The sequence below is a fragment of the Vombatus ursinus genome, unplaced genomic scaffold (assembly GCF_900497805.2).
Source record: "Vombatus ursinus unplaced genomic scaffold, bare-nosed wombat genome assembly UNPS02014782.1, whole genome shotgun sequence".
Classification (NCBI taxonomy): Eukaryota; Metazoa; Chordata; class Mammalia; order Diprotodontia; family Vombatidae; genus Vombatus; species Vombatus ursinus.
The window spans coordinates 1,611,715-1,639,515 of record NW_020954560.1 but is presented as its reverse complement, the minus strand read 5'-3'; the positions used below and the strand labels follow the sequence as shown (position 1 = coordinate 1,639,515).

General features: G+C 38.7%; 1 protein-coding gene across 1 annotated transcript in view; it reads right to left on the bottom strand.

The window, feature by feature from the left end:
• The window catches only part of WARS2 (tryptophanyl tRNA synthetase 2, mitochondrial), a 69,032-nt gene that overhangs the window by 5,672 nt on the left and 35,559 nt on the right, over positions 1 to 27,801 (bottom strand). Inside the window, exons 2-4 of the mRNA XM_027866781.1 lie at positions 27,215 to 27,472; positions 15,383 to 15,463; positions 13,701 to 13,786 (exon numbers count right to left, since the gene is read on the bottom strand). Of these exons, the coding sequence (XP_027722582.1) occupies positions 13,701 to 13,786; positions 15,383 to 15,463; positions 27,215 to 27,472 (425 nt within the window). The remainder of the gene's footprint in view (positions 1 to 13,700; positions 13,787 to 15,382; positions 15,464 to 27,214; positions 27,473 to 27,801) is intronic.

Below are 27,801 nucleotides of genomic sequence, written 5' to 3'. Positions count from 1 at the left end.
CTTTCTGCCAGAGCGCTCCTCATTTTCTTGGTGAACTCCCCACAGCTTACGATAACAGATAACATGAGTCTGTTTGGGTATACTTAGTAAGAGTAGGAGCTAAAGAGGAGAAGGTGGTAAGTTTAACAGCCAAGCAGAAGAGTAAAGATCAGTTTGTGGTCGAGAGAGATAATCTAGAGACTTCATACCCAACCTCAGCATGTCATCTCATCAGTTTATGCCACTGGTCACAAGGAGTGTCAATCTGTCACAATTCAAAGCACAGACAGTAGAGCTAATGTGTGTGTACCAACACAACATTGATATTCCATCTTTCAAAACATGAGGAGAAGGGCAAAGAATGGATTTTGCTAGTACTAAGTGAAAAAGATTACCTGGAGATTAATGCCAAGTTTTAATTGTTTCGTAAGATGCCCTAAAACTGAAGGGTGTATTACAAACCAAAATGCCTTTTAAAAACTCTTACTTTTTACTATCATGTTCTATAACCACATATAGTTTTCCACTTGTTTTCTTGCTTATAGTACATTTTATACTTCTTTGTGTAACTTCATAAAAAAGCCACTGTGGTCTTACATGGGCCCAAAGCACATTTTTTTTTTTTAAATTAAATTTCCAAACGGTGGCAAATTTCTGTCCCTTGAGAGTGGATCTAAATTTTGGAAAATCAAAAGTCACTCAGAGCCAAACTAGACAAATAGATGATTGGGTCAAAAAACCAGGTGGGATTACCAAACAATGTGTGGTAAATGAAGGGGCTCTGAAGCCCTTTGAAAGTGTTTTGAAACCTATTCTGAGAATTTCTGCATTCATGGAAGGAGTTCATAGCATCCTAAGGTATCTGCTTTGTTGGGGACAGGACTCATTTTGAATGCATATATTTTAGAATGTTTGGTTTAAAAGGGTGGGGGAAGCACGTCATTATATAACAGTCACATAGCATGGTGTAGTGAAAAGGGCACTGGACTTGAAGTCAGGAAGATAGGTTTAAATCACATTTCAGACACTTATTAGCTGTGTGAACCTGAACAAGTCACCTAACTTTTGTGGGCTTCAGTTTCCTTATGTAGAAAATATGGGGGTTACACTCAATAGCCTCCAAGGTTACTTCCAGTTCATTTAGAGCTATGATCCTATGGTTCTATCTATAAATACACTCAACTTTTAGTTATCTGTGCTGAGAGAAAACACAGAGGTTACAAAAAGTATCACACTCTTCCAAATAATTTCCATTTGGTTTTAGAATGCTATTAGAGAAATACACTCAATCAGAGCAGTACTCACCCCTTTTGTGCCTAGTATTACTGCCTTTATCATACTGTAACTCTTCCCCTTTTTCCTCTGTAGCACAAGGCATACAGATGGTACAAAACCATTTTATCACAGAGTAGACATCTCAAGATTCAAGTGATAGACAGATTATTAACAGCTCAAAATCACTACCTACTTCAGTTTGGTACTAATTAATGTGACTCAGGCTTTTATGGTTAATCTTCCTAGTTCAGCCTTCTGATTAAGAAAGACTTTTTCTCCCCCCTGGATTTGGATCCATCTCTTGGTTCAAAACCAAACTCTTGATGATGGATACTGCCCAAAGAATTTTTCCCCAAACAGGGTCTCTATTTCCTGATAAACAAGAGAAGACAAAGGCCCAAGATGGGTTTCTCTGAATCCTGTCTCAATAGTTTTTCTAAAAGTTATTTTTTTTCATAATTCCCTTCCCTTTAACATGAATAGCTCACATTCATTTCTTCATAACATTGGTATGTTGGTACTATAAATGCACCTAGTCATGGTAGAGGAGGAAACCCTAATGCATGCTAGTAGAAGGGGAAAAGCTAACAATACAAGGCTAAAAAATTACTGTTGAAATCCAGAAAGTAGATAATTTGAAAGCGAATATAGCATATTATGGAGACATGAAGGTAGTAGTCTCACTAGAGCACAAGAATTAAGCACAGTGGAGACTACATGGTGCATGCAATCACAGAATTTTAGGGTTGGAAGATTTTCCCCAGTTATCTGTTTCCCTTCTTGTTTTTGCTGAATATCCTGTTTCTTTAGAATACACCTTATCCTTCCTGAGCTATATTCTAGACATGGGGCTAATCTCCCACACAGCCTCAGTGATAGCTATGGAGTCTCCTTATGTTAGGACCTCTAGTCCACCTTGCTTGTCACTTATACTTTGTGTGTTTGTGTATAGAGATTTGAGGCCATGTGTTTACTTACTAGTTCTCCTCCTGGATTTTATCTTCTTTGTGTCTCAATTGCCATTCTTCTTCCTACACTGTAGTCACCCTCTTTATGGTATCTTGCTTGGTGGATAGATATCGACTGGTTTCTCTTTCCCCTTCCTTTGCAGTTTGAAGACATTTTGATTAGCTTTATAAGACTCCAGACAAATACCTTCTAATCAGTTCTTGTTAGGCTGAGAGAAAGCCCAAAGGGTCTATGAAGAGACATCATGAAGGATCTGACTGTTGTTCTGATGAGTAACCACCTTCATTTGGAAGTTCTTTCCAAAGATGCAGGTTACAACCCATCCATGCCTGCCTATCTTGTACAACTTTCTCCTGTGTTCTCCCTGAGTTAACTCAAGGTTGCTCACTCAAAGTGATAGAGGCTTTCTTTACTTTCTCTCGACAGTACGGCCACCCATTTGTTATCCCTAACCCTTGTTATATAAGACCAGCTCATTTTCTTTTCCTATCATACATTTCCCTTGTGACATCTTAAACTTCTATTCTTCTTCAAAGTTTCTTAATAGTTCTATATAACCACCACATACTTCTCCACTACCCTGTGAGACACAGATTTTCATTTCTTCAGAGAACGTTGTATTCCATATCTCACCAGCCACACAGTAATTACTGGTAGAATATTGGTATCACGAAATGGGTTTTTGTGTCTGGAGTCATTAAAGGAACTCTGCAATTTCCTGAAAGCAATGAAATCAATTCCCTGCCTTCTGTTTAATTTTGGGCCCAATATGTTGTCCATTTGTACTGTTTGTCTCATAGGCTCACACAAAGACGGACAAGCTCGTTAAGTTGTCCATCCAACTGTAACTTATAATTTGGGCAACAGCCATTCTTCGTCCATTTGGTCTTTCCTATGAGCATAGTCCAAATTCTTTTGAATCTGTATGAATCTGCTCCAGGAAGCTTTCCAACATTCTTGGGCTAAATGTAACTGTCACAATGTCATTCACAAACAGGAGCATCTGGAGGATTGTATGGGGACTCACTCTTGAAATCTGTGCTGGATTTCCTCCAGACAGGAGCAAACACCTTTAGTGAATATGTCTCCCTGTTTTACGTCTTGCCTGACATTTAGCAGCAGAGGATAATTGAACAGTTATCTCTGTCGCTATATCATCCAAGGAACCTTGAGTGATTCTGATGTATAGATTAAAGACACCTTGTTGGAAGAGAAACTTTAAGGATCATTCCCCAATCTCCCATAATTAACCAACAATAAGCACTGTGTGACCTTACATTCTCCACATCTTTTAGTGAACTGTAAAAGGTAAAAAATGAGTGCCATAGTAGAGTACAGCTTGTGAAAGTCTGCTCCTGACTAATAACCCCACTGAGGATGGAAATGATTCATGTGTAAATGAGTCTCATGAAAATTTTGTATAAATTAGAAAGCAGGCTTACAGTTTGGTAGCTATTATATTCTCTCAGTTGCCCTTTCCCACTATTTATAAAGCCTAAGGTTTTTTTTTCCCCCCTTATTCCTTTGGTATCTTCTTCAGATACCTTGTGAGAAAATCCCTTGAGGTCCTCACAACCATGTCACTTCTAGAACAAAGCTCCTCTATGCTGGCTGCTTTCCACATCTTTGTTCTTTTTAATACCATTTCTATGTCACCCATAATCCCATCTGGGGCTGTGATACTAGAATCTGAGTGCATTCATTGTCCCTGATGGCCAAAAAAAAAAAAAAAAAAAGGAAAGTTTGTTGTCAAAATCTTTGCAGATATTTTCCATTTCCTTCTGTTTGCTGTCCTTCCATTTTTGTTGTTCAGTGCCTGCAGAGTGAATTGGCTTAGTTTGATCACCAGTGCTTTTGCACTAGATGTCCCCTATGCCTGGAATGCACTCCCTCCTCCCTTCTTCATAGAATCAGCCTTTTTCTTCAAGATACTTTCCATCAATTGCTAGTGTCCTCCCTTTCAAATTACCTCGAATTTAACTAATTTGTATTTATTCTCTTTATACTTCTTCTATACATGCTGCTAATATTGTTGTCTCCATCATTAGAATGTAAATTTCTTGTCAGTAGGGATTGTTTCAGCCACTATGTTTGTACCCCTGACAGTACAGGATACTTGATTGCGTGATAGATTGATCCTTTCAAGTTTTCTTTAAACTGTTCTTACCTTCCACTGCTTATCTCTGATTTATGAGATATTCCAATCATATCATTCATCATCCTTTTTCCTAAGATCTTACAAATAAGCTTATATTCTAAACCAGCATTGCCTCTGGCTCATTAATTCCATATATTTTGTTTGCACATAGTTATTTAGAAGTTGTCTCCCCCATTAGAATGTAAAGTCCTTGAGATCCTTAAAGTTTCTCTTCCAACAAGGTGTCTTTCATCTATACATCCGAATCACTCAAGGGTCCTTGGATGATACACCAACAGAGATAACTTTGTTCAATTATCCTCTGCTGCTGTTTTTTTTTCCTTTGCACCCCCAAGGCTTAGCACATATATGTCCAACGAGTGGACACACTGCTGTAGGAACTGAATTGTATAAATCTTGACATTCTTGCTGTAAACCAAGCCTTAAGAAAGAAGTTTCGGCTAAGTAGAAGGATAACTCATAGGCTTCCCCACTTGGTGGGGAAAAAAAAGAAAAGGAATTGCTAGAATTGGTTTTCTCATACATCCAAAGTCAAGAGGAAACATTATTTTGTTGGACTTTTGGTCATCCCATATTGCAGTATTGTTAAGTACTGGAAAAAAATTTATCCTTAAAAATCTCTCCTCCAAAAAGGTATAAATGCTTAATAAATGCTTGTTAATTGACTAACCTTTGGCTACTATATCTCTTCACTTGGCAAATAAGTCAAGTGTTTGCTGACTAAGATACTTCGGTGGCTCTTTTGATCTTATTGTGTCAGCTGATTTACACTGGTTAATCTTCTGCATAATATTATACCTTGCAATATTGTCATTTCTGTTTTCCATTGCCCGTTTTTCATTAACAATTCCTGGTTTAAATAATTCAAGATTGAGCTGTTGTAATTATATACCATAGTTACTGTTTCATCTCTACTTCCTTCTCCTCTGCCTCTTTCTTTTTCTCCTCTTCTTTCTTCCTCCTGGTTCTGTTTACAACAAGGACGTCAAGATTGATTCATTTCCTCCAGTAGTACATCCATTCATTAATCCCTGGACAAGGATGTCATTTTTGGAATATTAGCAGTCAATTTGAAGTTCATAGCTAGTTTAAAAAGTACATACACAAGATATAATAGATACAATTGTCAGGGCTCTGTTTATTGTTGTGTCCTAGACAGTTCTGAGCAGAATTAGGGATATTGCTCAATGAGTGTTAAGTAAGAAAAAGATTCCTTATTATTTTATTTCCTCATATCTAGTGCCCCGTTTATGATCTGAAGTGCTCTTCTGGCACACTCCCCATTTTGGAATCATTTCTATTCTTTGACCAAACTTGACTTCTCTTTTTGGTAATTATGGTAAAATTGACAACCAGAGGTCAATATGAACTCTCCCAATTCCAAATTAGTCTGCAGGGAAGGTTAAAAAGCAATTGCAGTAGCTCATAGGAAATCACAATGGCCTGAAACTAATACAGAAAAAACAATGACCATAATCAATACACTTTAAACACATCACAATGAATATTTCCACATGTCAAAATGGTTCCAGATTCACAAAGCAACCAAACTAAACAGAAAACACATTTAACTTTTATAACAACTCTTTGGGTATCTTTGCCTGGTATCTGTTTCTTGCCTCTTTTCTTACAATTTTTCTGGCTTTTGTTTTTTAAAGGAAAAAAAATAACAACCAATCTTTTTCACCTGGTCCTACTACACATCACAGCCATTTCATCTTATTTTAGTCTTTTTTGCCCCTGACCTTTCCTCCCCTGCTTCTGCTATTCTTTTTACCTCCTACAATAGATGTTGGCCCTCACTTTTCACCCACTGCTTTTACACCTAACATTATTTCAGTCCGTATTTAATCTCACATTTGTGTTTTCAACCTTTCTCCCTCAGCTCTTCCCTTCACCTCAGATGTTTTGGTTTTACTCATCAGTCATGCATATTATTGCATCCTAGGGGTGCCAACCATGACATCTGTCTTTTCTTCTTCTCTATTTCTTTCACTCATCTTAATTAGGTTTTTAAAATTTTACCATAACATAAACATTTCCTTATCTGGATGTGTGACTCTGGGCAAGGCAACTCTCTAAGACTTTAAGTTTCAGAGAAGGTGCTGGCCTGCATTGGTAGAGGAAGTTTCCTCCTCTGGGAGTTTCCTATGCCAATGAAATCATAGGTTCAGTCCTTATTCCTCTCGTTCCTTATTTCCCACCTGGCTGCACTACTTTAAGGTTTGCAAAGTGGTTTTATCCTCATAACAACCCAAGGAGATAGGCACGATTACTATTATTCCTATTTTATAGATGAGGAAACTAAGAAGTTATGTGACTTGCCCAGGTCACACAGCTGTCACACTAAGTGTCCACACTAAGTCTGGCACCAACATAGCGATCCCCCAGGTGGGGAAAAGGGGTGCCGGGCTCGCTGAGGAGGGCTGAACTGGCCCAGGTCAGAGATGGAGCAGGTCCAAGCTCCCATGCTGATCAGCAGTGGGGTTGGGCCCATGAAAGGCTCCTGCATTTTCAGCATGGGTGAAATAAGGAGACCTAATCTCCTGGAAAAATAAAATAAAATAAATATAATTCTGAGAAGAGGTCCAACATACCAGACTAATAGCGGGATCTAAGAAGTTAAGACCCCCTGCTGCAGTTGTTAATATTTACAACCTAGGAGTCCTTCTCAATTCTGCCCTCTTTCACCTCCCATATGAAATGGGTTGTCAGGTCTCACCTATCCTCACCATCTATTGCTGTTCCATCTCTCTCCTCATACTTCAAACACCCTAATCCGGGCTCAGACCCACCTCTCGCCTGAAGTATTGCCCAGCCTCCTAATTGCCCTACCCGCATGCAACCTGTCTCTTCTCCAGTCCACCTTCCACACAGCAGCTAAATTGCTATTGCTAGAGCCCAGTTCTGAGCACATCACTTCCCTGCTAAAGAATCTTCAGAGGTTCCCTATAGCCTCTGGGATAAATACAAACCCTTTTCATGCTCGTTTATAAAGCCCTTCCCAATCTGGATCCAGGTTCCCCATCGAGGTTCATTATCCATCACTCTCGCTCGGTACTCTACCAGCTAACCAAATTGGCTCACTTGCTCTTCCCTGTACACAATACTCTGCCGCCCGGCTCTCTGCTTTTGCCCAGGCACCCCTCTCCCCCTCCTCCCTTGCCTGGTGTTCTCCTCCTCTTCATCTCTGCCTCTCAGAACCCCTGGACTGCCTTTACTGCCCCTGCCCCAACCAATCAATGTATATTTATTTGTCCAAATCCTGTATTTACCTATCTTTGAATATGCTGCAGCACCCCAGCGGAAGCTAAATCTCTTTAGGGCAGGGATCGCCTGTTTTTTTATTCCACTTCTCAGCAAGAAGTCATTGGTGGTAATTATTTTCTATACTTCTACATTCTATATTTTCTACGTGTCAGGCTACTGATAACTACCATGCATCTGTGTCATTGTCCTTAAGATCATGTACAATTTTGATTCTGCTGAGATCTTGCTGAGATCTTGTTCACAGTCTTACAGCTTCACTGAGAAAATACTCACATTAAAGAGATGGACTTTGAGGGCAAGTGGGTCTGAGATCATTTAAACTGCTGCATAATTTCCTAAATGTGATTTAGCTCAATCTTCTCCTATGTGATTTTGGGCTCACCTCACTATTTCCAGTACCTGTCCAAGATAAATACATATACAGATGCACTACCCAATGGTCTGCCCATCCAGCTACCTGCAACAAAGTGGGCAATAAGCATTTTCACTCATTTTGTTTTCCCACTGTGTGGATGATTAAACCAACCCTCTTTTTCCCAAGATACAGCTTAAATACCACCTTCTATGTCAAGTTTTTCCTGATCTCTTCAGTAGTTATTGACTTCTCTCCCTAATCATCTTTTATTTAATTATTCTGTACATATTTATTCTACATATACTCAGATAGGTCCCTGTTGTCTTCTCCTGTAGAATATAAGCTTTTTGAGAATAGAGACTTTATTGTTTGTATTTGTATCCTCAGTACCTCGCATGGTGCCTGAGCACATAGAAGACATTTAATAAATATTTATTGATTAACTGATTGAAAGCGATGGTTCTTGTGTCAGAAGACACGGGCTCAAATTCCACAATTGTTGCTTACTACTTGCATGGCATTGGGAAAATGGCTTACCCTCCCCGGAGTTCAGTTCCCTGATCTGTGGAATGCAGTGAGTGGACTAGATGCCTTTGAGGTCCTTTCAGCTCTGTACCCACAATCCTCTAAATCAGTATGGCTCTGAGCTAAGAACGATTTCTGCATTTTTAAATACAACTTTATTTTAAAATGTAAAAACAAAGAGGCAGCAGGCCAAATCTGGCCCTCAGATCATAGTGTGCCAGTCTCTACTATAAAATCTCAATGCATGCTTTGATAATACTTAGTGACCTCACTTCAGCGTGAAGGCAAGCATGAGAGAAGATAGGGAGATTTACCTTGGGGAAAAAAAAAGAGAGATGAAGAAATGATGAAGTGCAAAGGCTTGCAGATGACTCACAAACATCAGACTGCGCAAGATGAGCACTTCAAGAAGGATGTCAAAAGACGGTGGACATGGTGAACACCAAAACAACGTCATCAAAATGGAAAAAGACTTATCTGAGACTCGAAGCTATTCTGGTCTTCACTTATTATGCTTCTGTACAATGAGAGGGTTGGCTCCTTCCAGTTCAAACACTTATTCCTCAATCATGAGGTCAGGAGCAGTTGGAGAAGGATAGGACCCTTTATTCTGGAAGGAGGAGACAACTCCTCTGGGACTATGGATACAATTACATTTGTATACTGGCAACGACCTTTGAAGACGTTGAGTTATGCCTTATATCTTAATACATATGTAAGAATCAAGTGTTCTCAGTTCTGCAGACATGAGACATGAATCAGGTCAATGAAAGCCGGTACAGATGCCTTCCATAACCATAATATTTCCTCATGCATGCATTTATGCATGCATGCCTTTGTAGAGGGGGAAGAAGCAAAGAAGAATGGAGGGCAGTTTTGATTTTATTTTGAAAAGGAAAAGGTCTAAACAAAAGAGTGGGTCACATGAACAGGAGATTTTTTAAAAAAATTTAAGTTCTTTTTTTTAAAAGATTGAAAGAAGCTTAACTTTAGTAAGGGAGTTTATCTTCTCTTTAAAACCAGGTATTTATTTAAATGGCAAAAGAAAAATAGCTACTGTAAGAGCTGTATCTTCAGATTCAAAGTTCTGCTCAAGCTATCACACCCCAAGGTAGCAGTCCCTAACACAACGATTCCAGCTCTTAGGAATTCCACTATCTATAAGACCTCCCTCCAGTACTAGGCTCTGCAGAGGGTTCTGTAAAACAATTTTTAAAAATCTTCCCTAATTTTGCTTGGAAAACTCTTTAATTTATGGAATCATAAAATTTAGATCTGAAAGGGTCTTAGAGGTCATCTAAAGGGCTGGTAGGGGTAAAAAAAAAATTCTCATAGTATAACTTTCTGAACAGCTACATTCTATCATACAGGGTATCCCCATAATCTTAATGCAGTTTTAAACTCAAGCTTAATATGTAGATAGGAATGTATCCCTATATATGTGTGTATGTATAAATATATATATGTCTATATTTATATCCATATTTGTCAGGAAGACTTGAGTTTGAACCCTGCCTCAGAGACTGGCAGTGTGACCCTGGGCAAGTCACTCACACACTCCTATAAAATGAAGAGCTGGAGCATCATGATGGCATCTGAGGTTCCTTTCAGATCTAAATCTTCCCCTTAGACACCCCCTTTCTTGTTCATTGATCGCTTTTAAGGTGATTTTTGCTTGGTTTTAGGGGAAGGACAAGGAAGGAGAAAAGAAGGGTAGGAAAGGCAGAATCCTGATTGGATTGGGGCCTCACAACACCAGCCTGCGCATTCGCTGGTTTACAGGCCTAACGCTCCTATGCTCACTCCACAGGCTCCGTCACCTACAGAGATCGAGTCCAGGTTTCAGGCCAGACTACGATAGTCCTGGGAAGGCCCACAAGTACCTTAGGTTTTCTCTGTGTTATGGAGAGATTGTATAGGATTATAGAGCTGGAAAGGAACTTAGAGACCAATCAGTCCAGCTTTTTCATTTTATAGAAGAGGAGGCCAAGGCCCAGAAAGATTAAGCTTCTTGTCCAAGGCCTCTCAGGGACTAAGTTACAGACTGAGGATTTAAACCAAGATCTTCTTACTCCAAAATCCCATTTTTCTCCCCAAATACAGCTAACTTCACTAGGTCAAGGGAGCTATTGAAGGAACAGGTGAATTCAAGTCATTCACCATGGGTCAGGAAAGGCATGGGTTCAGGCTAGGTACCTAGAACAGCATGGAACCCTTTTCTGATGGGAAGCAGAGGGTCTCTTGTGCATGCCAGATCTGTACCCAAGGATGATTTTTTTGGTATACAACATATAAATATTTTCAGGACTCTGGTGAGGTAGGTGAGGGATTGGCGCCAATATCTCTCTTTCTAGAAAGAGGGATATGATAAGACAGAAAAGGAATCCGACTTATCTAATACTCTAACAACTGGTCAGATTATTGAAAATGAAGAAAGGAAAACTCACACGAGATAAGAAACACTTGTTAAATCCTGCTACTGGGTAAAGAACAGGGATAACGTTTTATCTTGTATACATGTTGCTTGGACATAGCTTTTCGCATGTTGTCTCCCTCATAAGAATGTGAGCTCCTTGAGGGCAGGGATTGATTTTTGCCTTTCTTTTTGTCCCCAGGGCTTAGCACAGTGCCTGACACATAACGAATGCTTGTTGATAACAAGGAATTATGAAAAAATACCACATGTTTCTCACGACAAAATCCCCCTTGTGAGATTCCTTCCTGTCTTTGGAGGCTGAAAGATGGAATCGTTATTGGCAAGTGACACTAATACCTGGGGGACAGAAGCGTAACTTTAGGGCCTGGCAAGGATGGATATCTGCATAACAAGACAGTATGAGCTTACTCAACCATGTCTACAGTAAATCATAAACAGATGTGGTAACATCTGTTATAATTTTTTTTTTTTAAAGAAAGGGGAGGGGGCATATTCAGAACCTCAGTCTAAGTCTCTGATCAAGAAAGACTATGCCAGACTATGAAATTCCAGGTAGCTGATTCTTGCCAGTCTTGCTGAGATCCTTCCCCCTTCCTTACTGGGAATGAATTAATTGCTCTCAGTGTCTGAGCATTTGTGCAGGCTGGTTCCCCCTCTGTCCTAACCTCTACCTCTTATTCCCTTCAAGGCTCAGCCCAATCTCCATCTCCTTCAAGTGGCGCTTCCTAATTTCCTGAGTTATCAGTGTTCTTCCTGACTCCCACCTCCCCACATCACTATGTATTTATTTTGCATACCTAGCTTGTATTTACTTATCTGAACGTACTATAAGCCCCCAGGAGACTACATATTCAGTCTCATCTTTGTGTCCCCAGGTGATAAAGGCCTTGCAGTACTTGGGACATAGGCACTGAAAAAATACTTGTGGACTGATTATCCTATACAGCTTGGTTCCTAATTACATTGTATTTAGCACTTTAACATAAATTGTTCTATCCTGGTTTCTACTTGTTTCACGTATGCCTAACTAAACTCTTTATGGACAGTGCTACAGGATGAGAGTCTAATAACCTGGGATCCAGTTTGAGTTCTGCCCCTAAATAGCTGGGTAAAAGAGGGAGGTGGGAAGACAAACAGAGTAAATTTGACCTTTAAGATCCTTTCTGGTTTTTAAATTCTATGGTTGTAGCAACCACATCATATGCTTTTTGGTACATCCACAGGACTTGGCATAGTGCTAGGCACGTCATGGATGTTCGACAAATACTTCTTTCTCACCACCTTTGGGTCAATGGACTCTCCCATTACCATCCTTGAATCCTTGAGAATTCACTACTTTCATGGTTTCTCATATTTTTGTACTGGAATTTCTTCATTTTAGTGATTCTGCAAATAAAGCCTTAATCACAGAATATAAAGATAATCATAAAAGATGCCTAAAAATATTTTATACTCTAAACAAGCAACTTCACTAAGGAACCCATTCTTTGGCCCCTATTTGACTCCCTTTGCAGACCAAGAAAATCTGAATTATTGGGCGTGAGTCACTTAAGTGAGTGTACTTCAGTGAAAATGTAATTCTTAGGTTACAATCAATATTGAAATAGGACCTATATGCCCATGGAGATGCATCTATCATTATGTCTAATCACCTGGACATTTCCAGAAGAGAAGCAGAGGAACTCTTCACTTATACAGTTTGGATTACCCTGTAATATGAACCAGCATGGTCAGTCGGGGCCTTCTCATACTATCAACTCAAAGCTATTATCTATTTCATGTTCAAAGAACTAAAATTGTCCCCTATTGTCTCTAATGAAAAATCATTTCTACTGACTTTTATTAATGGCCACCCTAAAAGACATGAAATGTGAAGTATTATTTATTTTAGTATTCCTACTTATAGAATGATTAGAGTTCATCCTACATTGCTAAGACTACAATGGACTCAAGATAAAGGTTATTAACAGGGTTGCTTTTTATTTCTATATAAATGTTGACGCAGTACTCTTTAAACAAGTATTAATTCATTTTTTTGGAATCCCAACCATGTGAGGAGAATAAATGTTAAGAACTGTGGTGGGTATTCAGTTGAGGAAACTGAGACACAAAAAATGTAGTCATTTGCTCAAGGCCACACAGAGTGTCAATGTTGATACATTTTTATTAATAATAGTGACTGAAAAATAATTAGTGAGGCAGCAAGGTGGCATAAGGGATAGAGCATTGGACTTGGAGTCAGGAAAATCTGAGTTCAAATCTTACCCTAGACACTTACTAGCTGTGTGATCCTGGGAAAGTTACCTAATCACTGTCTGCCTTAGTTTCCCCATCTGTAAAATTGGAGTAATAATAGTGCCTACCTCCCAGGATTGTTGTGAGGATCAAATGAGATACTATTTATAAAGGGCTTTATAAACCTTAAAGCATTATAAAAATGTGATCTATTTAATGTTAACATTGGGAAACTGGATTGAGACAGCTCAATTTATTTCATGTACAGGACTCAGCATTCTCTAATTTAATTTATAGTAATTCAGAATGAATATGAACTAACACCTATACGCAAAAATAATTCGTATCTCTAATCCCTTTTTGCAACCTGTCTCACAGAACTGCAGTGCCTATTCACATATTTATAGGAAAAAAAAACACCAAACCCTTCAGTCTTCTTATCGATTGCTGATAGAATAGACACGACTGTATGATCCGATTCCCCACCCCTTACTTACTTGTATAACAGAATGTCTGCAGCTTGAAGTACTGGGTATGTGAAGAGACCCACTGTCCCCTCTTGCTTCAGGCTAGCATTCTTAGTCTGTGAGGAAGAACAAAAGGGTAAAAAATGTTCAGACATCTGCCTAATCATTCTATTGAACTATGGGCATTTTTAAACCCAGGGAAATAGCATAGTAAAGAGGAAAGAACAGAGGAGTAAGAATAGGGAGGCTTGGGTTCTAGCCCCAATTCCGTTATGTACTCTCTGTGTGATCTTGGGAAGCTCACTTAATTTTTCTGAAATGCAGTTATTTCAATGGTGAAAATGGGTATAATAAACTTTCCTGCCTATCTCACATATTTCTAGTACAAGGAACCAGGGAGATGTGGATGAAAATTCTCTGTAAACCCTGAGGTGTAAATCAAATGTAAGAAATCCATTTAATGAGAATTTATTAACCAGTTATGGTGTGCCAAGCACCGAAGTTACAAAACCAAAAATGAAGCCCTTTCTGCCTTTGAAGAGTTTATGTTCTATTGCAGGGAAACAACACACACTTGCATAAGCAAATACAAAATCTATAGAGCCCACAGAGGACGTAGGAGAGGATACGGATAAGACACAGAATGTGCAATCTTTCCCATAAGAGAAAGTAGCCATCTTGACAGGATCCCAGATACACTGACATATTGAAGGAGAAATGCCTTATGGGATAATGTGCTGAGAGACAGTCAGGACTGATGAGGAATACTGAAAAGGAGAGCTGAAGAGTGAAGAAGTGGTAAGTGCCATCTCAGACTTGTCAAGGGGGAAGGCACTCTGATTTGAGATGATGAGAACCATACTGAACCTTAGGGCTTCAGAGTGCTGCCATTTTGTTTCTACCCAGGGATATGGAAAGAACTGGCAACACTGCCTCTCAATTAAGCACTGGCACCTCAACATACTATTTGTTTTTCTCTGTGTAGTTCCTGTTTGGGAGTATCGATTTCAGAGGAAACCATGAGAGCCCTGAAAGCTTGCAAGGTGGAAAGATGCCTGCAAATGGGATCAGTGCTGACATAGTTGTAGGCTCTCTAATTTTAGACTATCATATTGCAAAAATAAATGGAAGTAAAGTGCTGTGAATTATCCCAACTTAACTTATTTAGTTGAGCTTCCTTGAGAAAGTGTAGCCCTCATTTTACTGCGGATTTGAACTGTTGCCTGGACGCATCTTGTTTAAATGTTGCATAAAAATGTTATTTCCCTTCTCCCCACAATGAACACATTCTTGCCTTGCCACCAATTAGTTCTGGTGGGGATGGAACACAGATTCCAAGGGCAATGGATCCAGACTGTTAATCATAATAGGGAGGGTTCAAGGTCATTAGCAACTCAAACAAAAAGCAGACTGGGTCATCCATTGTGAGACTCAGAGTAAGAAAAACCATAGATTCATAGAATTGTTAAGCTTGAGGGGTCTCGAGAGTCTAACTACGTTATTTTAACTGTGGCCTAGAGACATTAGGTGACAGGCCACTAAAGAACTTGCCAAAGTTAGCACGGCTACTTAGATGAGCTAGAAGCTGATGTTCTTGTGATATGGTGAGACAGGCCAATTTAGTGGATAAAACAGAAGAATATAGAAAAGAAAAACTTCCATAATGGTGGCATTTAAGTCCATTTTAGGTTTCTTGCTTTGAAAACATTTACCTTCCACTGGGGAAAATTTTCTAACTGTGGCATCCTGACCAGACATCCAAGGATCCAGCTTAATTCTGAGTGCTCTGACACCTAAAGAAAGGAGAAATTACATTATAAATATATTGTGAATATTTTAACATATATTAAATAATAAGACAAGGGTAATCAAGCATAGTTATCTCTAAACCCCTAGAATACTCAATAATTGAGATTGCAGAGAAGAAAAAGGGGCACGTGTGTGTGAGAGTGTGTGTGTGTGTGTGTGCATACGTGCGTGTGTGTGTTTTTACTATTACATCTAAATGCTAGAGAAAGGTGCTGGAATGAAAATCACAGAAACTTGAGCCATTTGGTTTAGGAATCAGTCAGAGAAGTAGCAGAGACGGTGTTCCCACTCTTAAGGAATATTTCTTTTCCATAGTTTTCTTTTTCTTTTCACTGTGGCCTCCCCCACTCTCCAAAACTAGTAAAAGGGCCAACTTAAGGCTATAAGTCTCTGAGCCTTGTGAGCTGGGCCCCAGTCAACCAGGGAACGGATTGGGAGCTCCTCCAAATTATTTCCCCAAATTCACTGAATTTATGAGGGGGTTCTCGTCAAAAGATTTTGTTAAAAGCTGGAAACAAAGTTGGGGGTGACTCTTGGGTCCAGGACAAATTCCTTCTGATGATCTAGAGTTTTATTTAGGGCAGGGCATCCCATCCCCAGTCCTTGGGATTCCAAGTCCTTCATTAACTGCAGCTTCTTCTTATCCATATGATTGCCTTAAAAAAGCAGAGATTGCTTCCAAGTCTGAAAAGTGACACCAAATGTGTTCCTTGTGGGTTTTGTGAAGTGAAGAGAGAGAAATGACATTGCCTCAGCTCAGGCTTGTTTCACTAAGGAGGATCCACCATCTGGAGTAGGAGGGTTTCCTTTTTTTCCCCCTACTAGCCACAGAGAAAGAAGGTTGTTTTTCACTTGTTTGACAAGGACTCCCTCATAAAGCTGTGCAAGTCACTGAGCTGCCTCCATCATCCTCCTTCCAAAGCAGCATTTGGGTTTCATTGAGGGCAGTGGCTTTGACAACAATGTCTGCAAATTGCTAACTGCTGCTGTAAACAAACATCTGTCAGACAAAAACTGGGGCCTTGGCTATAGCAAAATATACTCCCATTAGAAATTAATAAAATAAGAGCTCTATTTGGTATGGGGTGGGGGAGGCTGTGGTGAGGGAGAAGTTGCTTTTTCCTTAATGAGTTGGGTTGAAGGAATGAAAATATGGACAAACACATATGGAAATATGGGGGAAACCAAGAAAATTTCCTCCTTCCTGCCTAGATATGATGCTTTATCGATGGATTGCAAAAAGCCACCACTGTGTCTCAATGAAGTCAAGTGTTTTCCTTGGAGAAACTTTACATTTGCACATATGGAATGAAACTCATTTAATATTTTGGGGGGGATTCTCTTGGTGTTGCCAAAACAGGGGAAATCAACTTACTTCAAATAATAATCATAAAGAAAAGTGGGCAAAAGGTCAAAGATAACTTTTTTTCTCATCTTGTTTTTCATAACTGTTTTAGAATAATGACATTATAAGCTTTGGTTCCTTTGCTCACTTTCCATTTGATACAAAACTATAAATATTTTGATTTCTCTGATGGTAAATGTGAAATTTTGCTATCTGAATAGAATATTTGCTGAAATACATTGCAAGAACACAAGGAAAATAACACCAGAGCTTAATACACAGAACCAATCTAATGGTTTTGTGAAAAACTACCAAAACTGTTTAAGATAAGGGAAAACGAAGGCACGGAGTTGACAAAGTGACTTGCTGGATATCCACATGGAAAATTAAATGTAGTGATTGGCTTATAACTGAAGATTTCTGTTTCCATCATCCTAAAAATCACAGAATCTTCAAAATCTTCTGTTGTTTAGAAAAGACTCTCATAAAAACAAAACATGCATTTAGTTAAGTGATGAGATATTACTTGGGTAGGAGTATCCTCCAATTTTTTTTTTTTAATACAGTGTCAGTATTTAGTTTAGCAGGTTGGGCATGAGCAAACTAACAATTTGAAAAGTGAACATCAAATAGTTACAGCACATTAGATAGAAGGAACTGGTCAGGCCAGAGGTGGGGTTAGGCAACACAGCACAAAAGATGCTATCAAAGAAATGTACAACCAGGAAAAAAAAAAAAAAAAGATGGACCATTCACATAGTGGAGAGAAAGAAATGACGAGTGGATGACCCACAAGTTCCACTGGTATCCACACAAATTAAGAGATTTACTGGAGAGTCTCCAGCAGGTAAATGGACACCTTGGGGTAGATTTAGGAGAGGATATAGATCTGTGAACTATAGGCAATTTTGGATGGCTTACAATCTGGACCCCTGGAGGGAGAACTCACACTGATGAGAACATAGATCCATCCAAGTACCAAGGTGAAGTGTTAGTTTGAATTGGGGACAAAAAAACAACTAATGATATTTGTGTCATGCCTTCCCCATCAGTGCCTCACATACATCATGACAGAAAATCTGCACATAATGACTGTTGGCATTGTAATCTTTGAAATCAATTATGACTGTAGCTTGTGGTTGATTCTTGCACTAGACACAGCCTCTGCCAATGCCAATGGCTCATAATCACAAACAGGCTGATCTCGAGGTGAAAACAAGAGCGGGGAGGGGGGAAATATGGCAACCTGAGAAGCGTATCCAACAAAATCACTGGCTCTGATGAGGAGCCAAAGGTTTCCCAGAGTTCAAGTAATGCAGGTCTTCTAGTTCCAAGGACAGTTTTGTGAATAAGAATTAAGAAAATTTAGAATGTGAGAAGATGCTGAAAAGAGACAATTGGGCTGAAGAGGAAAAGAGATCCTTCCCCAAACACCTGGGAAGAGCAAAAGAAGCCCAAAACTGGGCCTTCGATGCTGTATCAGATGATGCTAAAAGATACAGCTGCCGGGGATCAATCCAACCCATTCAAGCAATCCCCGAGGGCATTAAAACCTGGATGGGAGCCCTAAGATACTTTCTTGTCTCCCAGGACTTGTCTATTTCCTATGTAAATATTATCTTCCCAGGAAGTATTTCCTGCAGCTTGGCTAAGGATACTTAGAAAACTATTCAGTCTCACAAATTCCCATTTATCACTTCATCTCAAAAACGAGCAATTTCATGCTGAGTTATTTTCACTAGACTCATCATCCCCATGACAAATCTCCTTAGCAGGAACCTTGTTCTGGGATCTGATTTTAATTAAAAGGCTCTTGTATCAACTGATAAACTCTCACACTGAATACAGCCACTGTCTTTAACTGGCCCGCTTCTGATTGGTTTTGCCAATGTTTATCATCTTCTGTACATGCTTGGATTTCCTCAGACTTTTCTCCCAGTCCAACACCTCCAAAGTTCTTGCACAGTCAACAGGGTTCATCTGCTTTACTCCTAACCAAAGGTTACCTTCTCTGCTTTAAGATTTGTTTTTTTTTTCTCATGTCTTTTCTTCTATGGATCTAAAAAATCCAGTACAGTTAGTTCACTTGCCTGCATTAACATAACAGAATTTAGTGATGGATAATTAAAAATGGCAGACTGCATCTGATAATGAATGAAATTATATTTTTGTCATTTGACTTTGGAATCTATTTTCACATTTACATTTGTACAGTACAAGGATAATAATAAACAACATTTACACGTGCCAGGCACTGTATCACCTCATTTGATCCTCACAACAACTCTGGGAGGGAGAGCTATTATTATCTCTATTTTATGGGTGAGTAAACTGAGGCAAATGGAGGTTAAGTGACTTGCCCAAGGTCACACAGTTAGTAAGCGTCAGAGGCTGGATTTAAACTAGGGTCTTCCTGACTCCAGGCCCAGCACTCTATTCACTGCACCATCTAATTGCCTCATAGGAGTATTTCTGATGTTCCTAGAAATTCAAGTAAAACAAAAATAATGTAGTCCTATTACTGGATCATAGAACTTGAGTTGAGTAGACCTTGGAGGTCATGTAGTCCAACCCCCTCAATTGTCAGATGAAGAAACTGAGGCCCAGGGGTGGCAAATAATTTGCCAAAAATCACAAAGCTAGTAAGTATCAGTGTCAGGAACTGAACCCAGGTCTTCTGACTCCAAATCCAGCACTCTTTCCACAGCATCATCCTGAAGTTGGAAGGTGATAAGAGGCTGTACATTTCCCTATGCTAAGCTTTGTTTAAATTATTTCTGAAATCCACTACACATGAAAAAGTAAAATGTCCCCTAAGCCAATTCAAGGAACCAGGTTAATAAGACTTTTTTGCCTTACACCTGGAACAGCATTAGTAATTAAGTGTTTTGGTTTAAAAGAAGTCCCACTCATACAATGCATGAGCAGCAGAACCTTAGAAATCAACAAAGCCAATAATTAAGCCATCTACCTTAGGTGCTACCAAAAAAAATGGAAAGCAAAATTTGCTGGATTACTGATGATCTTCGAGGTAAAGTTATTGCTCTTTGGTCATAAATGGATGTTTAAAAACAGGCAGGATCGACACACTTATGGAACACCCAGTTCCATAATAGTTACAAATAGTCTGCTATTTTAAAAGGCTGAATGACACATTTCCATTGGTACTCCATGTTCTTCTCTTTTACAACCCTGTGAAATGATTGATGAAAATATTAACATTTCCTGCCTAACATATTGTGGTACATAAATGTAGTGGAATATTATCCCACAGTAAGAAATGATAAATATGCATAATCCAGAGAAAGACTGATACCAAGTAAGCAGAGCCACAAAAATAATGTATGTCTGCAACAGCATAAATGGAAAGAACACCAGAAACAATACAAAACAAAACAAAAATAAACAAAGAAATTGAAAGCTCCGTAATAGGCTGACTGCCTAACAGTTGGGCTTGGTCCCAAGGATGAAAGGAGAAGGCCCCCCCTCCATTCTTGGAAAGTTGGGGGCCCACAAGTGTGGGCACTGTCTATATGCTGCCAGACTGAGGAGATGTGTTGGTTGGCCTCTTCTCCCCACTCCCAGCCTAGTTTCCAGCTTTCTTTTTTATTCTTTGTTATAAGAGAAGCCTGACTGGGGAAATGACATTGATATGAAAACAAAAGAGAACAAGATTTTTAAAAATGTTATTTCCATTTTATAGAAGAAGGAACTGAGGTCTCCAAAGGCCTCATGATGGAAAATGCTATCCACATTCAAAGAAAGAAATATGGAGTTTGAATGCAGATTGAAGCATACTATTTGCTATTTTTCTCTTCTGTTGTGTTTTGTTTCTTCTTTCTGGTGGTTCCTCCTATTAGTTCTAATTCTTACAACATCACTAAGGTGAAAATATGTTTAATTGGAATGTATATGTATAGCCTACATCAGATTGTGCACCATCTTGGGGAGGGAAATAGGGAGGGAGGGGGAAAAAAGTTTAAAACTCAAAAGCTTATGGAAGTGATTGTTGATAATTCAAAATAAATTAATTAAATTAAAAATTAATTAATTGATTAATTAAAAAAGAAGGAACTGAGGCACAGGGAGATTAAGTGATTTTTCTATGGTCACAAAAATTGCCATGACTCAGAGCCACATCCCCTAACTCCAAGTCCAGTGCCCCCTTCTCACATTCTAGAAACCTGATGCCCAAATTAAAAAGCTGGAGATGCAGTTCCAATGACACATCTTTCATATGGTTGCCAAGCACACATTTCTAAAATAGAGTTCTGACCACGCTTTTCCCTTTCCACACTCTACAGCCAAGCCAAACTGGCTTTCTTGCTATTCCTCACATGACATACCCATGATAGTCCTATCTCCATGCTTTTGCCCAGGCTTTGCCCCATGCCTGAAATGCACTCCCTCCTCAACTCAACCTCTTAAATCCCTAGCTTCCTTCAAAGTTCAGTTCAAGCACCACCTCCTACAATGAAGCACTTCTTGATCCCCTTCTACTGATTTTGTATATAATCAGTATAGAGTGTATGTGTTGTGTACACACTTGCTGCCTGGATAGGATGCAGCTCGTTAAGCTACCTGAGGGCAAGGATGGCTTCATTTTTGTCATGGGTTTCCCAGTGCTTAGCACTTAGTAGGCATTTATTTAATCAATGCTTGTTGATGAATGGATAGTGACAGCAGGTTTTATTCTTTAACATGGTTTGCGTGTTAAATAACACTGGATTCTGAGTCCAAGAGCCTAGGTCCAAACCCTAACTTAGCCACTTACTACCTGTGGAGTACCCAGCAACTTCAGCAAATCCTTTTATCTTCTGTTTCTTCACCTGGGGGTCAGACCAGATGGCCTCTAAGGGGTCTACCAGCTCCAAAGCTAGGATCCTATGTAGACTCCACCATGAGAGAAGTAAAGACAACCATCTAATTCTCCATTAGCCCATTATGAGCAACTCACACATTTAGTTTACAGACTCACACGTTTAGTTTCGTTAGCCTGTCAACTGTGGATGATTCAGAATGGCAGACTGGCTCTGCTCTGTCCTCTCCCTTACTTTCCTTCCCAATTTTGGCTTCTGGGGTAATAACAAGGACTCCATTCTCATTAGCCAATTCAGAAGGAATCCACAGTCACAGATTCCATTCTCCTCTTCCTCCTCCTCCCTTGCATATCTATCTGCCTGAACTGCTTTTGGACTCACTGAAGCCTGACAGATCAGGGCATCTCTCTTGGCTCTGAGGGTGAGTTAGTGTCTCAGGTTATGTCCTCCACCTTTTATCTTCCATCTGCAGTGATTACAGTGTGGGAAAGGCAGCAGTTGAAAATGTGGAGACTCATAATTCAGAGACAGCTGTGGGAATCAGAGATTGGATCTATATACAGGCTTGCTGGAAATAAAAGACCATTGACTCCAGCAATGGTAAGGAAACACCTACCAAACACACACACACACACACACACACACACACACCTTTCAGAAGAGAGGTAGTCAGTAAAATTCTCCACATATGGCAAACATATTTTAAGGGAAGCAACACGACCAGCAGCCAGAGGGAGAGAGACAAAAAGAAAATAATGAGAAAAATCTTCAATGAGCCTAAATTGTTCCAGTCAGACTGTTCAGAAAGAATGCAAAGGAATGGAGACAAAAACTATTGGCAAAATCAGTATTATAGCTCAGAAAAAATTTTCTACATTTGTAATTATCTCCAGAAGTAAAGATGCACAGAATTAATAATATACAGGAATAAATTTATTTTTAAAGGAAAATCAAACCAAACAAAAAATACCATTTCAGGTCTACCATACTTTCCACTCCAGTTATGTTTCTGAAAAGTCATATATAAATTGAATATTATTTTTCATTGATTTGCATAATTTCAGAGATATTCAATTAACAGTGGCTATCAAAACTTTAAACAGTTATAATATTAATGAACTACGGGCTAGGGTAGGAAATCAATATTTGAAAGATTAGTCGATGTCATTTACCGTTTTAATAAGGTTGGAATTTTCCCCATTAGATTTCATAAAAATCAACCAGATCTATGTTGCTTGACATAACAAGAAAAACAAGATAAGAGAAGGGCAAAATAATTAGACGGTTGTAGAGACAAGACTACTAGAGATACTGTGGTAATTAATTGGGTGATCTTAGTGTAAGCTATATTGATTATAAAAAATATTTATAATCCAAAGGTGTTGTAGAGTCTGAAGAGATGGGTTCAAGTCCTGACTCTACCATTTAATTCCATTCCATTACTCATAAAACATGAGAGATGGACTAGATCACTGGTTCATGAACCCCTTAGGGGTTCACAATAATAGTTTAAAGTATTCATGCTAACAGTTCTTTAGTGGGGGCAGCTAGGTGGCACAGTGGATACAGCACCGGCCCTGAAGTCAGGAGGACCTGAGTTCAAATCAGCCTCACACCAAACACTTAACACTTACTAGCTGTGTTACCCTGGGCAAGTCACTTAACCCTAATTGCCTAAAAAAAAAAAAATTCTTCAGTGGCACCTTAAAGCAATACATAATTGCCCAATTATGTTATAGATACATTTTTCCTCTCTGCCAACAAGTATGTGCATACTTGAAGCATTATAGGTTTGTCTCTGCAGGAATTTAAAACTCTCATGGTCATGCATACAATGATCCTGGTGTTTGGGCACTGATTATGTCAAATTCTGTCCACTTCTAAGAACAGTTTCTTATTCTGTCACCAAATTGTTTCCAAACTGCCACAAGCATTTGACATTCAAGTGCAAATGGATTTCCAATGGATGATCAGACACATGTACATCCCCTCAGTTGCATTCTGTATACTGCACCAGACTAGCTCCCTCGTTCTCCTCTGTCACCCTGTAGTCATACAGCATCATCTGTATAATCATACGAGAAAGATGCTATGAATGTTTGTACTCTTGCAGTACAAATATCAGACTGCTTGAAATGATCCACGTTTGACCATGATTGCTGGACATGTGCATTACAATCCTGACACCACAAACATCCTGCAGAAACAAACTTTATAATACCTCTCATTGCAACGTAAGGCTGTTTTTAGATTTTAAGCTTATATTCCACTTACATTACTAGTCTTCTATCTGGCAGGCTTTCAAATAAACTGGTTGGTAACACTGGTCAGTTGTTTAGCAGAGTTTCTGTGATATTGTGGCTGATATGTCAGTGGCAGAAGAAAAGAAAGTCAAATTTGGAGGCACTTTTTTTCCTTTGGTGAATTTATGTGTAAATTTTAAAAATGAAGCAATATTTGCAAATGAACTTTAAATACATTTATCATCTAATACAGCATCTGTCATTCATAGTTGAAAGGAAATATTTTATATTGCAATTAGCTGTTCACTTTCATTGATTGGTTAGGTGGCTAAAAATTAAATAAATGAGATTCCATCTCCTCTCAGCAAGGGAGTTTATAAAATTTTTCTATCATTTTCCACCATGTTATCTGTGTAAGCAAGCATTCTCACTTTATTCTCGTTTGAAGTCAAGATACAGAAATAAACTCAATGAAGAACCAGATTTAAGACTGTGTTTGTCTGGTGTTAAGCCAAATATTACAAACCTTCATGCAAATAAAGCACAAAATTAAGTTTATGTATGATTATATTACATATGATTATATTATATCAAGCATCTTCCAAGTTGTAATTTATTTCACTGTAAATGTTATGTGTAGTCAAAAACTTTGTAAAATGTTTAACTTGAAAGTCTGGCAGATAAGTAGTAAACATAGGAGGTTTTGCTGGATGCCTTCTTTTAATTTCTACAGAATGTTCCACATAAAACATTCACAATTATTTTATAATTTTATGTTTAGAGTTTTAACAACTATACATAGAATAAAATTTTATATTTTATAATTATAATTAGATAATGTAAATTTCAATTTAGAGCTTTTGAGGGTAAAAGTTATTGTAGCTGTAAGCACTTAATAAGTCTAAAAGAATATTATGAATATTATATTAGACTTACTTAGAAAATACCCAAACCTTCCCCTCTCTAGATTACTCTAGAGCTAAGAATGATAAGACTGCCTATTACTAATGACTTAAATAAAACATAAAGGCATGCTTAACAGATTTGGAGATCACACAAAGTTGGAAAGAAGAGCTAATACATTAGATAACAAATTAATTTTTAATGACGTGCCTAAAAAAATAAAAGGAAATGTAGTCAAATTGAATGCAAATTCTTGCATTTGGGTTTAAAAATAAAACATATAATGGACGGGGGAACGACCTGGCCTGACAGAAATTTGTGTGAAAAAATTAAAAAGTTTTCATTGGTAGAAATCTTAAGAGCCAAGAGTATAATGACACTACTAAAAAAAGCTAACCATATCTTGAGCAGCATATGTTAAAGGAAGGCAATAATCCCAACTGAATCATGGATGGATAGGTCCAAACAGACCCAACAGTACTGTGTTTATTTCTAGTAACATTTTAAGAGGGAAATTCTATGGATGGGTCTCATCCATATGATAAAGTATATAGAATTCATACTTGGTGAAAAAAGGTTAGGGAACTGCTTATATTTAGTCTGGAGAAGTGAAGATTTAAGGAGAGCATGATAACTCATTAAATATTTGAAGGCTTGTTATTTGAAAGAGAAATGTGATTCATTTTGGGTGACTGAACAGAGCAGAAGTTAGTCCAAGATAGAAGTTACAGAGAGGCAGAATATGGCTCACCATAAAGGAACATTTTCTAAAAACTGGAGCTGTCCAAAAAGTAGAATGAATTGCCTTACAAAGTAGTGAAGATATCCCACTCCCACCAACTGAAGAATTCAGGAAGAAGCTGAATAAATATCTATTTGTCAGAGATGTGGTTGAGGGGATTCTCTAATTGGGAAGGTGGATCCCAATTAGATTAGATAACCTCTAAAGTCCCTTTTGACTTCAAGATTTTATGATTCTATTAAAAAGCGAAATTCTCCTTAAAGCAGGAAACAACATTAAGGTAATAAATGCATTTTTCTCTTTAAATTCATTCATTTATTTAATAAACATTTATTGAGCATCTATGTTACACGCTAGATATTGTGTCAGAAATTAGGAGGGATACAAAGATGTACAAGACATTGTCTCTGACCTGCAGAAGTTTCAAATCTAGAACAGCATCTACATTGCTAGCATATTTCTTTATAACATCATGTGATGACATTGTAACTGAACTATGGGACACAGATTTAGCCAAGGAACATCTCTACCCAGTCAAAACTTGAATCTTTTCACCTCTCCCTTCACCACCCACCCCTGGTCATTCTTCTGCAGAGGTGGGAGGTCTACAGGTATAGGGATTGCATATTTTCAGATGTTTCTCAGATGTGTGGATTGATTTTGCCTGTGGTCTTTGCTCTTCTTTCTCTTTTTCTTTAAAAAACAATACTTTGTTATAAGAGATGGATGACTTTCTGGTAGAAGGAAGATAGAGGGATACTGTAGGAAATGTTTTTGTTAAGTTGTTTCTCAGTCATGTCTGACTCTCTATGACCCCATTTGGGGTTTTCTTGGCAGAGATACTGGAGTAGTTTGCCATTTCCTTCTCTAGTTCATTTTACAGATAAGGAACTGAGGCAAACAGGGTTAAGTGTCTTGCCCAGGGGATCACACAGCTATTGTGTGAGGCCAGATTTGAACTTGGGAAGATGAGTCTTCCTGACTCTAGGTCCAGCATTTTATCTACCACACCACCTAGCTGCCACCCAGGTAATATAAAAACAAAAGATATCAATAAAAATTTATCTTAAAAAAAACTTGAGTACTTTTTTTTATTAGAAGCCTCCAACGGTCTATACCTCTAGGCTCCTTGGCCTATCTGATGATCAAAGAGAAATCACTCAAATCATTCACAAAAAGAACCTAAGGCAACCCTAGTGGCTTTGCCCTCAAGTCTACTTTAGCTTGGGCATGGGAGCTCTGGACTCCCTCAAGTTGCTAGATGGTCTCTCTGAGATCTCCTGAAGCCCTGTTCTCTGAGAAGAGACAATGGATAATACCCAATGAACGGGATGCCCAATGTGGAAATGTCTGCATTATTGGAAAATAGAGGGCCCTAAATCTCACTCCATTGTCAACACATTTAACCAATAAGGATCATTTGTCTAATGGCATTACTACATTTTAGTAACAAGTAACGGTTTTCCAAGAAAACCCCAAATGGGGTCATGAAGAGTCAGACATGACCGAACAACAACAAAATCACAGAAGGAAAGGATCACAGCACCATGTGGCTGTTATACTTATAACTGACAGGATTACCTTTAAATACCTGAAAAACAAACAGGAGGCAGAAGAACAATTTATCTTTCCTCAGATACAAGAAAAGGAGATTGTAGAGAATTCTGATGTGTCAAACTGACCTGGGACTGTTGAAAAAGAATGCTTTTTTCTGGGTTTATGCCACAGGCAAGCAGGATAGCAGTCATGTCCAAGATGCTCTGGTGAAGAACAGCTGGATCTTGGGGGACAGTGATGGAATGAAGATCCACAATGCTGAATATGACAGAGCTGCATTCTTCCTGTAGACTCACCCAGCTCTCAATGGCTCCCAGGTAATTGCCTAGATGAGGGATCCCCGTAGGTTGGATGCCAGAGAATATCCGATGCATGCCATTACTCTACAACAAAGGAAAACATTACTTCTTTCTTTCAATGCCAGATCCAGAAATCCTTTATCATTAACCAACATAAAAGGTGTCGCCGCCACCACCAGTCATTTGCTGAGTGCCAATTTACTATATGTAAAGGACTAGAAGAGGTACAAAGACAAGTTGAAAGAATCTATGATCTAGTTTAGGAGATAGGGTATATAAACAAAAGGTTAAAAAAAAACAGAAGGAAGCATATACTAAATGCTAAATGAACAAAATGGACAAGTGTTATAAGAATTTAGAGGAAAGGGAGAGATCACTCTGTGCTAAGGCATCTGAAAAAGGCTTCCATCATA